At 38.2% G+C, this 13,478-nt stretch overlaps 1 protein-coding gene across 1 annotated transcript; it reads left to right on the top strand.

The window, feature by feature from the left end:
• Window positions 1–1,938: 1,938 nt before the first annotated feature.
• On the top strand, window positions 1,939–2,391 carry LOC150107028 (zinc finger BED domain-containing protein 5-like). The gene has a single exon (XM_090393541.1). It carries the CDS (start codon window positions 1,939–1,941, stop codon window positions 2,389–2,391), a length of 453 nt encoding a protein of 150 aa, XP_090249667.1.
• The last annotated feature ends 11,087 nt before the right edge of the window (window positions 2,392–13,478 follow it).

Below are 13,478 nucleotides of genomic sequence, written 5' to 3'. Positions count from 1 at the left end.
TCACAGTTACTTTGGTACGGGCACCTGGTCAGAACGCCACAAGAGAGGCTCCCTCAGCAGGCCATCTTTGCCAAGCCAGAGGGTGGGAGGCCACGTGGAAGGCCAAGGACTCGCTGGATAGATTATATCCAAAACCTTGGGTGGACACATTTGGGAATCCCACCAGAACACCTGAGCTTGGTGACAGAGAATAGCGACCATTGGAAGTTCCTCTTGCAGCTGTGGCCCCCACAACCCAATTAGGAAGAGTGGGCCTTGAAGATGTATGTATGTATGTATGGTTAAGAAAATTAACATTTTTTTAACATTCATAATCTTTGCTTCTGCTTCAACTGATCAATGTCATACCTGGTCAAACTATAATGTAACCAGAAATATTATCAGAAACCTACCCAGGCGCTTTAGTGATATATCATTTGATTACATATTGTAATCAGGTATATCTGATTACAATTTTTTGAAATAATAAGTAAACCATTCATTCCTAAAAATTATTTAAATTGTTTAATTATTAAATAATCGAGAAAAATTTGCAGCTCCAATGAAAGTAAGCACCAAAAATGATGAAGTTACATATACACATACTAAACATGACAGATGAATTCCGTAATCTGGTAACAGAAATTTCTAAATGTTATATAGCTTAATGTAGTAATATTATATTTTATTAGTACATTAGGCTACTTCAAGTTTTCTTTATGTCGATGATCTCAAACCAGAAGAAGAAGATCATCTGTTACCCTTTACCCAGTGGTATAACATTGTTAGGGGGTCAATTCGTGCTCAGGGGTCGATAGAAAAATATAAGGCATCAAAAAAAAAAAAAAAAAAATCAGCTAACGCCTTTTTATTCCCGTATATACGGGAGTAGGCGAGGCCATTTAGCCCTATCTAACATTTGGAGACTGAGTGGGCAGTTCAATCTCCACTGGTACCCAATCAGAACAGATGGCCCAAGGCTATCACTAATTAAGCGGTACGCAGTGAAGAGAGACGGCTCAAATGTGCCGCCATCTCGTGGTCTCTAACCCTAACACGATATATTTAATGTCTGAAATAATGTGGGTTCTACGGTCGATTTTCTTGAGTTTACAGGACGAAAAACCCGAGTTTCCGGGAGGAAAAACCTGCTTACCCGTGCCAGAGATCGACTAACTCGGGAACCGGTCGAAAAAAGGCTTAGAAAAATTTCCTCTAGTCGCCGACTAGACTCGAAACCAAGACTTCCTTCGTGCGGCCTAGCGCGGTGGTATGCAAACGTCACATCCACTGAGCTACACAGGCTACTGGCATCATTGTATGGATAATATTTAATTCGGTTAACTTGGATTACCTCCATCCTGAATGACAAAGCAATTAAGAGTGAATCGTGGGAACAGTGACATGAGTAGGACCTGTAAGATGGAGCAAGGTCACGAAAATAGTTACAGAGGCCAATCAAGTAGGCCAAAATGACGTATTTACCAATGAATGGATGTTGTGGTTCCCGCCCGGCAGGCGCGGTGGGAGAGAGATTGCAACACTTGCGCGGTTACTTATTTACTTAAACTTACACGTATTCGATCCCAGTCTCATTTTTGCGTATCGAATACAAGTGAGCGTTAATGTTCTAAAATTCATCAACATACATATTATAATTCAATCGTTATTCATTCACGAACTAAACTTCTCTATGTTGAAGGGTTGATCAGGGCTTGTAGTTATGTACATCTTATAGAAATACGTGAGTAGGTATATTATTTAGACATTACTTTTGCTTACTGACTTCAATTTTAATTATTTTGTTACAACCCAGTAGCCACAATGGCAGTTTCAGATTCTAAAAAGAAATGCAGACAACATTCGTTAGAATATTTGAAACTTGGGTTTATTGCTTCATTAAGAAACGAAACGAGGCTTGTGTGTCTTCTTTGTGAAAAACCTTTTATTAACGATGCAATGAAACCAGCAAAAATGAAAGATCATCTTCTAAGCCTCCATCCCGATAAGAAAGATAAAGATCTTGACTTTTTTAAAGAAGTGAAAGGGGAATACACACATCGACCAACTATAAAACCATTTCTGAAAGCACCTGCCGAAGCTGACAATAAACAAGGATTAACAGCCTCCTACAATATTTCTTTTAATATAGCAAAAAAAGGAAAACCATATACAATTGCAGAGGACATTCTTATACCCGCAATCAAAGAAGTAATTGAAACCATAATGAAAAAATATTCTGGCCCTGTTTTAAAATGCTTACCATTGAGTGCGAATGCCGTGAAAAGACGTATTGGTGAAATGGCTGAAGATGTAGAAAAAACTGTGGTATCAGAACTCAAAAATAGTAAGTTCTCCATCCAACTTGATGAATCTACATTCGATAGTTTTCTATTCTTTTGGCTTACTTAAGATATTATAGTAAAATCAAACATCAAATTATTGACGAATTTTTATTTGAAAAATATCTTGAAAGTGATGGAACGAGGTTGACAATTTTTCAGCGATTGGAGGAATATTTAATTAAGAATGATATTCCATTTATTAATATAACAGCAGTAGCCACAGCTGGCCCACCTGCAATGGTGGGCCGTTATCGAGGTTTCGCTGCCTTTCTGAAAGAAAAAGTTCAAAGTGTACGTACTATTCATTGTGTGTCGCACCGAAACCATTCGTGGCAAAATCTCTCAGTGACGAACTGCATGATACTCTGAGTGCATATTAAATCTATTAATCAAATTCGAGCTCATCCGCTTAAATCGCGATTGTTTGCCAAACTTTGTGAAAGAAACGATGAAGTATCAAACCAATTACTCTTTCATACTAAAGTAAGATGGTTGTCGAGAGGTGCAAGTCTAAAAAGATTTGTTGAGTTGTTCGACTCAACCTAGAATTTCTTACAGATGTTAATTTGCTTTTGAGTGATAAACTGAAGAGAAATAAGAATCATATTTTCTACTTGACGAACTTATTTTTAAAATTTAATGACGTACAGACCCATCTACAAGGTAAAGATGTCACGATTATTCAAGCTCGGACGATTCTTTTAAGCTTCCAAGCTAAATTATCCTTATTTAAATCATCATTGTTACGAAAAGATTTTCAGTACTTTTCGAATTTACGGCAATTGGAAGTAAAAGATGAAGACTTAGAAATATACACAAAACATCTTCAAGATTTGTGCGATGATTTTAAATTGCGCTTTGCAGATTTTGAAAACATGCACATTCCAGATTGGGTTATCACGCCGTTTTCTGCAGATATTGAAAATATCGAATGTAACTTACAAGATGAACTTATTGAATTGTCAGTTGATCTTGAAGCGAAGACGCTTTTTAAAAATAGGACTTTAAGTTACTTTTGGACGAATATAAATGTTGAAGAAAAATATCCAAAACTTTCTGAAGTGTTACTCCCCTTTTTGCTTGCATTTCCAAGCTGGTTTCAGCCATGTTAATTCCATTTTAACAAACAAAGAAATAAGCTAGATATAATCTTTATAATATTAATTTATAAATAACATTATTTTTAAATAATCTTAATTTATAAATTAAGATTATTACATGAAATTGTGAATAAACTATAGTTTAATCGTCACTCTGATGAAATTTTTCCTCTCTTTAATACCTAGCAATGTAACATCACGCTGCTCGTTCTACTTTTGAATGATCAATTGTTGGTATTCCACCTTGTTAAAAACTGTTGCTATGTAGCCACTGAAGATGGTCTGTTATTTTCAGACTGAAATATTTGGCAAATATTAAAATAATCTTGTGTTAAGTGTCTATAATTCTTAATCATAATGTCACAAGTGTCTAAAAAGTTGAAATAGTGTAGGTTCTACGGTCGATTTTCTTGAGTTTACGAGGCGAAAAACCAGAGTTTCGAGGTGAAAAAGTGAGCTTGCCTGCAACAGAGATCGACAAACTCAGTAACTGGTCGAAAAAAGTTTCGAAAAGTTCCTCTAGTCAGCGACTGGAATCGAGCTAACGACGCTCTCTCTCTTCGGGCGGTTTAATGCTGATTAAAAATAATTAAAAAATAAATAGGTTCGATACTTGTAAAATGAGAAAAAGGTTTTATAACGACCTTATTATATGGGGGTTAGCAGAGTTTTTATCTTAGCAATTCTGGTTTTTGCTTTCTAAAAAACATAAAAGAGACGGGGGAGGAGGAATTTTTATATAAGTTATTTGACTGAAGGCGATTTGCAGATCTCATACGAAGATAGCAGGGTTTTACTCCCGGAAACTCGGGTTTTTCATCTCGCATGTAGACAAATCGGCCTTCAGGACACCACGCAGTTTACAGACAAAAAACGTTAGTGGTCGTGATATAATAATAATAATAATAATAATAATAATTTTTTTTTATTTTTTTTATTATGTCTCAGTATAAATTACATACAATACTAATATTTACAATATTTACAATAAGGTTTATACAGAATTTTTGAATTTAGAATATAATAGTAATAATAATAATAATAATTTTTTTTTTTTTTTTTTATAAACGACTTATTTGTTTTTGTTTTTACAATGAAAATGATAAGGTTTACTATCACACAGAGTATCTGCACACACACAATGAAAAACATATTATCTTTTCTGTACAGTACGAAAATTCGATATACAAAATGCAGAGTACATTTTATAAATATGAATATATGGGGGGGGGGTGGGGGGGGGGGGGGGTGGGGGGGGGGGGGGGTGGGGGGGGGGGGGGGTGGGGGGGGGGGGGGGTGGGGGGGGGGGGGGGTGGGGGGGGGGGGGGGTGGGGGGGGGGGGGGGTGGGGGGGGGGGGGGGTGGGGGGGGGGGGGGGTGGGGGGGGGGGGGGGTGGGGGGGGGGGGGGGTGGGGGGGGGGGGGGGTGGGGGGGGGGGGGGGTGGGGGGGGGGGGGGGTGGGGGGGGGGGGGGGTGGGGGGGGGGGGGGGTGGGGGGGGGGGGGGGTGGGGGGGGGGGGGGGTGGGGGGGGGGGGGGGTGGGGGGGGGGGGGGGTGGGGGGGGGGGGGGGTGGGGGGGGGGGGGGGTGGGGGGGGGGGGGGGTGGGGGGGGGGGGGGGTGGGGGGGGGGGGGGGTGGGGGGGGGGGGGGGTGGGGGGGGGGGGGGGTGGGGGGGGGGGGGGGTGGGGGGGGGGGGGGGTGGGGGGGGGGGGGGGTGGGGGGGGACTGACAGTGCCTCTCTAGCTCTTTTGTTAAGAAGGAAGCCAATTCGTGCTTGGTGTCATGCCCTGACCATATGACTTCACATCCATTTAACTCTCCTGATGATGTCCATCGCATCTCCGGCAGTCCTAGTATATCACACCGATATCTCTCCATTTCCTCTCGAAGTAATTCTAATTCTCTTGACATCCAAAGTGTTCGTATGTTCCTACTGATAACAGTTCTGCTAATTTCAGTTTCTGTTTCCTTTCAGTGTTCCACTTTTCGATCCAACCCTGACCTTTATAACAATGCTGAAAATGATTGAACCATTGAAAGTCGGCAAAATTTTAATGAATCGTTTTATTTTAGTTAGATTGCTGAAAATGAACTTAAATCATTTCATATACTATATTATAATTATCTTATGTATATTATATATAATAAAGGTAAGAGTTAAGTTAAAGTTTCAATTTATTATATTTCGTAAGGCAGACAAACACGAACTGTACATTTAGAAAGGACTTTTATTTCCTGCATTTTTTACAAAAATAAGCAGAGCTTTCTTCAAGACACATAGTTACAGTCGTGTACGCTGCTGTTAAAGAGCTGCAAAATTTATATCAGTAGAAATTAAATCAAAGGCAATTATGTTTCTATGAAATGTTAGTATAATATCAAATTATAAATATGAAGTTAGAATTTCTAATGTTCATCATCATGATCTTATTTACTTAGCATCAATATATCACCAAAATAAAAATTATTGCATTATACCGACAATATCTCATTTGTGTGAGGACATATTACACCACCAAGACCAATTAAGCAATCCTTCATAGACGCATTACGCCATCTATCGCCCACTAATAGTACTTTTGCCTGTTAAATCCGCTGCATTTACATTCAAAAAAAAGAGATAGGGCTAACCACCTGAACCCAGAATTACAGTTACGAAATCGAAGGATACTTTCAAGAATGTGAACGTTTAAGTGCCTGTTAGAGTGATGATGGTGAATTATGTGCGTGTTCGTCGAACTGTGCTCGTATGTATGATGACAGTACGGTCGACAGGATGATGCATAGAGGCAGCCTTCCTCACGGCGCTGCTTGGGAAGGGCTTCGTTCAGCCATATTGCAGTTTGCGCCGTCGCTACGCTAACCATTCTTATTAGAGTTGCAGTTTCTTACTGCTGGAATTTTGGGTTGCGCATTCCTCAGAACATAAAAGTGAACAAAACATTGACAAACAGTACAATTATCGGAGTGCCTTGCGTACTGTTAGCATCATCTAGTTACTCGGCATTACTAGTAATAATAATAATAAGTGGAAAATTTAAATGATTGTTGATTAATGAAGAATACATCCAAATTACAATTTATTATAGCATTATACAAATCAATGAATGAAAACAGCAAATAAAAAATCCGCTGTCATTACTGTAGTTCAATGAAGTCCGACTTGACATCGAGATAATTGATAATTGAGAAAGTAGTCAGAAAGCGGAAGTATGTGAATTCCAGAGGGAAGCTGCTCGTTGTCGTTGAGACAGCTTCTTCGGATTTTGCTTCGCCACAGGTGGGTAAGCTCTGAAGGATTCGTAAAGCACTGCATGACAAGAGGAAGCTAGGGGACTGTCATAAGGAAGAACTATCTGGTAGAAAATTCCCACTTTGTTTGGCGTCGTCGTTGTACCAACATTTCATGATTGATAACACTCTGCATTGATCCACGTGAAAGTTGGGGAACGGCACGAATAATTTAACGAGCACAGGTCATCCAATCCTGGAAACTTCCGATTTCCATTTCTCTTGGGAAATATCCCAAATACTGTTTCAAGTCGTGTAAGAGAAATTTGTTTGACGGAACTATCCATTTAAAGCAGAATAAAATGAAATTTGACACGTGGACAGCAGGATTCGTTGACCAGTTGCAGGAAACACGCGATCTTATTTTTGCTCCACATCTTAGCAACAAATCAGGATTACACAACAACCTGGATTCAAACACTTTAGTGAAAGCTATATTCAGTTTGTTTAATGTTATCTCTCAGTACTGAATTTAACTGTGAGAGAATGAGAAATTAGTATTGAGCTTATTTTGAGTAAATCTTAGAATGGGCATGTAATTATTTGAGTGTCTTAAGATGTTGAAATTAATTTTGTATTTTTAATTTTATAAGGAATGTCAGATCTCCTTATATAGATATGGTGAAGTACTACGAATTTGTATATATTTATATTAAATGTTTTAATTTTTTTACATATAATCAAGATTCATTCTTTAAATATTGTAGATCCTTCAATTCAATGGCACCATTTCGGAGACGAATCTGAAACATGTTACTCTACGACTAAATATAAATATGTAGTTTGGATAAGAGTGGGGAAACACAGAAGGAGCAATCAGCTCTCTCTTTTGAATGTATAAGGCTCCTAACAGTTAACTAAACCAAACTGCAATGCTACACGAATTTATTGGCCCAATTTGAACTATCGACACAAAAGAAGAAATCGACGATTCGGTTTTGATCTTTGAAAAGTAAATAAAAGCTGCCACAGCATGCATGCCACTCAGAGACCCACTTCATATTGTTATTATTAATGCAACATTAAGTTATCACTACTTACTTCCATGTATGAAATAAAGTGTCTGAAATAACCTTAATACCCCAACCAGGAAAAGAGGAACTATTCCACAAAATCTGTCAACATTAGCATACCTCCTGCTTTGAAAAAATAGCCAAGAAGGTAATATTAATAAGACTACAGAAAGATACTAAAGAACTAAATCTCCTTCCCAATGAGCAGGTTTGGATTTTGTGAGAACCCCTTTACCAATTAACAAGTTCTCCGAGTCACGAAAAATATTATCCTAGAATAAATGCAGTTTCAAGCATCTGAGAGTGACGTTCATTTCAAACTCCTGGAGGACTAATTCTCAACACACACACACACACCAGCGAATCTTACTTGAGCTATCGCAAACTTCTAGAGGTTTGTGTTCAAGTATCTGATTTTCTGCGCCTACAGGGAATCAGATGCCTTGAACGCAAAATCATATCAGGTGTTTCCTGAAGGCTCCCTCTTATCTTCTCCAATCTCTGCTATCTATGTGGTTGAGCTGATATTCCAGGCGCAGTTTTCTTCTCAAAACGACCATATTATGCAGGCGGTATTGTAATATTCGTACACTTTCTCCAACCAAGATTAGCAACTGCTTCATAAAAGAAGGGAGATTTGACGTCAACCCAGACAAACGAGAATGCATTGCCATTCACAAGAAGGCGAGTGTTTCCGAAGGGTAACGTATTCATGTTTGTAGTCCCCATTCCATAGCAACTAGCAATCAAGTATTAATTAAAAGTACAACCAGAAAAAAGACTTTGCCTCACGGCTCATGTCGGATTCTATCTGCTCAAAAGCAAATTTGGCAACAGGACAGTTATACCCTTTACGCAGTCGATGTAGTACCGAACTTAATGAACTCCTTTGCATGCCGTTTATCAGACTTCTAAAGAATTGCTTACCATCCTGTAATCACACGCAGATTTAAACATTAACAAACTACAAATAATGCAAAACAAATGCTAACGAATAGCATTCCACTCACTACGCTTTTTAAAAACACAGAGCTTCATGCGATAAGATGGAATTTCCTGAGATCAAAACTTTTCTACATGTAAGAGCTACAAAATTCTTTGCAAAAGCCATCGTAGCCTATAAAGTAGACAGCATTGTACATAACCTTATGAAATAAAACTGTCCCATAATCAGGTGAGGCTCAACAGATATTTTATTTTTGAACTTAAAAAACGCCAAATGCCCAAAATGGATAAGTCAAGGTCTGAGTAACAACTCAAGTGCTTTGTAATCTATTACATAGAGGTCCTCTACAATGAACAAACATGTAGGTGCAAAGGTTACATAAAGCTTGACAAAGAAGGGAGATTGTTTAAAAATAAAGAAAGGAAAAAACTGCCAACAACGTACTTATTCTAGTTGTGAATACTATAGTTTAGTCACTGTTGAGCACGTACAATGATTAACATACCATGCCTAGGCGAGTTATCATAGACTCGGGTTTAATCATGTAATATATTATGATGAATTATTTTTTGTGGGATTTAATTGAAACAAACTGTTTCTTTCTTTATTTTACACGATGGAATGATCACTATGTGGGAAAAGTGTTCTTGGTTAATAACTAACGTTGTTATTATTTTGGATAGAGCGTCAATATCTTTCATTTATTTTTATATTTTATATGAAATGTTGAGTAAAGTTAGAAGAATCAATCATCGGTAACCTATTTTAGCTCAAAACACAGCTATAATTGGAGGCTGTGAGACAAAGATCGTTCCTGATAAACACACATCTTGAAAGTAAGACTTCCCATGGTTTGCTTTATAAAATAAAGAAAAAAAACATGAGTCCTGCTTGAGAAAGACCAGCAGTAGCGTTGTGCTTGCCTTCAGCAAAAAACGTAAAAAAAATTACAGACGTATCTTGTTGGCATTTGAACCTCTAGCCATTGACATCTAAAAAACATGACGAGCAAATTCAGGTTGAGGCTCGCCACAGATATGCTTGCGGTGTGTAGGATTTGGGGTATTTCCACACTATATGTCAGAACTTCATCTCCAGCGATTGTAAAATCATCACCACCAGAATTACTTGTATCGCTTCTCTCACTTCTTTTTATCAGAGGCCATGTAACATGAACCAGGAGGAACAAGAGTTACGACAGCTTGGGGAGAGAAGACCGTTTACAACAACAGGTAAGTTATTGTGTCTCATAGAGAGTTGCAGAGTTTCTTACTTCTGGAATTTTGGGTCTTACATTCCTCAGAACAGAAAAGAGAACATGAAATTGAAAGATAGTATAATCATCGGAGTGTCTTGAGTACTTCGATATAATCCCGTTAATCCACATTAACCAGTAATAATGATAATAATAAATGGGGAATGTAAATGATTATTCATTAAAGAATTCCATCTGAAGTTCCATTTATTGTACACTATACAAATTAATGACAGAAAACAGCAAATGTAAAACCACTCTGATTATTGTCGTTCGATGATATCCGAACGAAGATCGAGATAATTGAGAATATAGTCAGGAAACGGAAGTCTTTGAATTCCATCGGGAAGCTGCCAGTTGTCGTTGAGACAGCTTCGGATTTTGCATCGGCACAGGTGGGTAAGCTCTGAAGGATTAGAAAACCGCTGCATGACAAGAGGAATCCAGGGGACTGTCATAAGGAGGAACTGTCTGGCAGAAAAATCCCACTTTGGTGTTTGGCGTCGTCGTCGTTGTAGCATCATTTCATGATTGATAACACTCTGCATTGATCCACGTGAAAGTTGGGGAACGGCACGAAGGATATAACGAGCACAGGTCATCTCATCTTGGAAACTTCTGATTTCCATTTCTTTTGGGAAATATCCCAAATACTGTTCCAAGCGGTGCATGAGAAATTCGTTTGACGGAACTATCAATTTAAAGCAGGATAAAATGAAATTTGACACATGGACAAGAGGGTTCTTTGACCAGTTGCACGAAATACGCGATCTTATTTTTGCTCCACATCTTAGCAAGAGCAACAAGCAATCAGAATTAAATAAGGACCTGGATTCAAACACTTCGACTGTGGTATCGATCGCGTCGATAAACCTTGTCTCGTTCTGAAACACCAGTTTTGCAGAACGAGCCACTCTCAAGAAATAAAGGAAAGGAGACTCCTGCACTGTTCTGTTCAAATGGTCATCATTTCCAGCCCATGACCAAAAATCCCTTATTAAGCTAGGATAATCGCGTTCTTGAAACATAAGCTCCAAGCATTCATCAAATTCCATCATACACTTTATAACCTCGGATACGAGTCCGACATCAACGAGATTTCTCCAGAAGCAGACCTTAGCCATAGAGTAGACCGAATTCTTCGCAAATGTCCAATTCTCCATGCTGGTTGAGCAATCGTTGAAACCTCTCCCATGTGCATTCTTCCACATGGAATATAAATCCAAGAGAGTTCGGATGTTTTGTGCATCGATTTGGCTTTGAGACTGTTCGCAAATTTCTGGAGGATTTAGAAGTGTATTGAGAACTGAGAGAATTTCCTCGGCTAAATTTCCTGTGCATGATAATAGCTCAGCCATTCCTGATGTTACTAAATGCAAATTTTCGTTTCGTTTCCTGAAAATTAATTGTTGAAATCGATCGATTGTTGAGAACATTGATTACCTACTCACAACGAGCATTTCGTTTAATAGAAATAAATATAATTATTAATCTCTCTTCAAGAATGAAATAATTAGCGTTTTTTTCGAAACTATCAACTACGTAATGGACAATCAGATAACGAATGGCAATGGAAACCTTTGATCTTTATAGAGAAGAATGTTGTATCTATTTCCAAAGCATAAAACGTCTTGCTAGTGGTGAGAATCTCAACCGTTGTTTAGTTATTATTCAATGCACTCCATTCCAAGTTGGTAAACAGTAATTTAGATAAATACTTTGTAACTGAAATAGGGATGGACATAAGATTTCTTGAGGAAAAGTTCACATTGTCAGCGCTTTACAATATTTACACTTTTGTGTTTCATTATTTGATAAAAGCTTATTTGCGAATATTAGATAAATGGAAATTAATAAATTAACTAAAAAAATGGTCACCTAACTGAATCTTCTGGCCAAGTAATTTCCAAATCACTTGGCCAGAATATTCTCAGCGGTGAATTTTCTATCGATGAGTTGTCTGCGAAGAATTGCATGGACATGCAACGTTAGACTTACGATTTCTACCAGAAACGAAAAAAGAAATGTCAAATACAGAACCCCAAGCGATTTTTTTATGAAAGTTCTTAGTTACTTTAAATGTCTTATTTTGTAAGCCGTCACCCTCTGAAGAGTTTGGCGTTGAAAACATATTATAATACACGTACATTAAGCAAGTAAATTCACTGTCTATGCTAATTTCATAACATTTAATTTGTTGATATTTACATAGCCACTGATTAGTTTTCTATAATTCTCCAAATAAATTGTAATTATTGATTAAAAGATTATTCATTAAATTAATGAACTTCAGCACAAATGGAGTCTTTGCCTCTTGGATTTGATGCATCCTGCATCGTGTAAATAGTTTGGACATTGAAGGTTAATGTTGCTATCTTGACTAATTTTGCCTGCCCATCTTGTTCTTGGTCTTTCTTTTGGTCTTAATAAAATTAAGAATTATAAAATAAAATTATAGAATAAATGAATCAAAATCTGAAAATGAATGAAGAAAAAAATTATGAATGAAAGATGATTTGAAACCAATCTAGTCTCAAAGCAAAATTAAATACTCATAAAAGTGATATTCATGTCTTCTTCAGAAGGGGACAGCACAGCGGATGACGGGAATGATCGGCAGGGCCACGAATTGTACAGGCAACGATGTTATGATTCCAATCTAAAAGCCTTTCATCAGTCACTTATGGATTAATGTTCCCAGCTTTCATCACCTAATTATCATAAAGATGAAGATATATTGGAAAAGATCCGGAAACGATTGTCTGAGGTGGTTTCTGGAATGATGGGTATGAAGAGAGATCGAGGGAATGCGATTTGCAGAAACTGGTGGATACGTGGGGATAATAATTGAAACCTATAAACTGTTAAACGGCTATTACTAGATTAATGTTGGGGAGGTTTTGCATAGAATGAGTGAATATAGGGAGAGAACAAGAGGTCATCTCTGGAAGCTATACAAGAAGAGTATGAGCAATAGGGGGGGGGGAGGAGCAGGATTTCTGAATGTAGGGTGCAAGCAGAGTGGAGACAGAGTGATGAGCAGAGGCGGTGACTATATTTAAGGCGCGGTATGATAAGATCTGTGTGTGTGTGTGTGTGTGTGTGTGTGTGTGTGTGTGTGTGTGTGTGTGTGTGTGTGTGTGTGTGTGTGTGTGTGTGTGTGTGTGTGTGTGTGTGTGTGTGTGTGTGTGTGTGTGTGTGTGTGTGTGTGTGTGTGTGTGTGTGTGTGTGTGTGTGTGTGTGTGTGCGTGTGTGCGCGTGTGTGTGTGTGACACTGGGACCTACTCCAATGAGTCTTTTGACTCATCGAGAGTTGATAATAATAATAGTTGTCCTTCCTTAATGCAGAATACGATATCTGTTAAATGCAAATCGAAGAAAGCAGAATGCCAAAAGGATCATTTTACTTGTTTTCCTGAATGCTTTCATTTGATGTAATTCATTCAAAATGAATCAAGTGTGTTATCTGGAGTAACTGACAATTTTTACAAAATGCAACAGTATTCTCAAAAAAATTCAAGAGTGCAATTTTCTAAACGTTTTCACTAAAC

The sequence above is a fragment of the Typopeltis vanoorti genome, chromosome 5 (genome assembly GCF_054136105.1).
Source record: "Typopeltis vanoorti isolate ZY-2024b chromosome 5, IOZ_Tvanoo_1.0, whole genome shotgun sequence".
Lineage (NCBI taxonomy): Eukaryota > Metazoa > Arthropoda > Arachnida > Uropygi > Thelyphonidae > Typopeltis > Typopeltis vanoorti.
The sequence above is the reverse complement of the archived record's forward strand: the minus strand, read 5'-3'. Positions and strand labels throughout refer to the sequence as shown.

What these genes read in the sequence shown, in the direction of transcription:
- LOC150107028 (XM_090393541.1), top strand. Translation starts at nt 1,939, where the DNA reads ATGAAACCAGCAAAAATGAAAGATCATCTTCTAAGCCTCCATCCCGAT.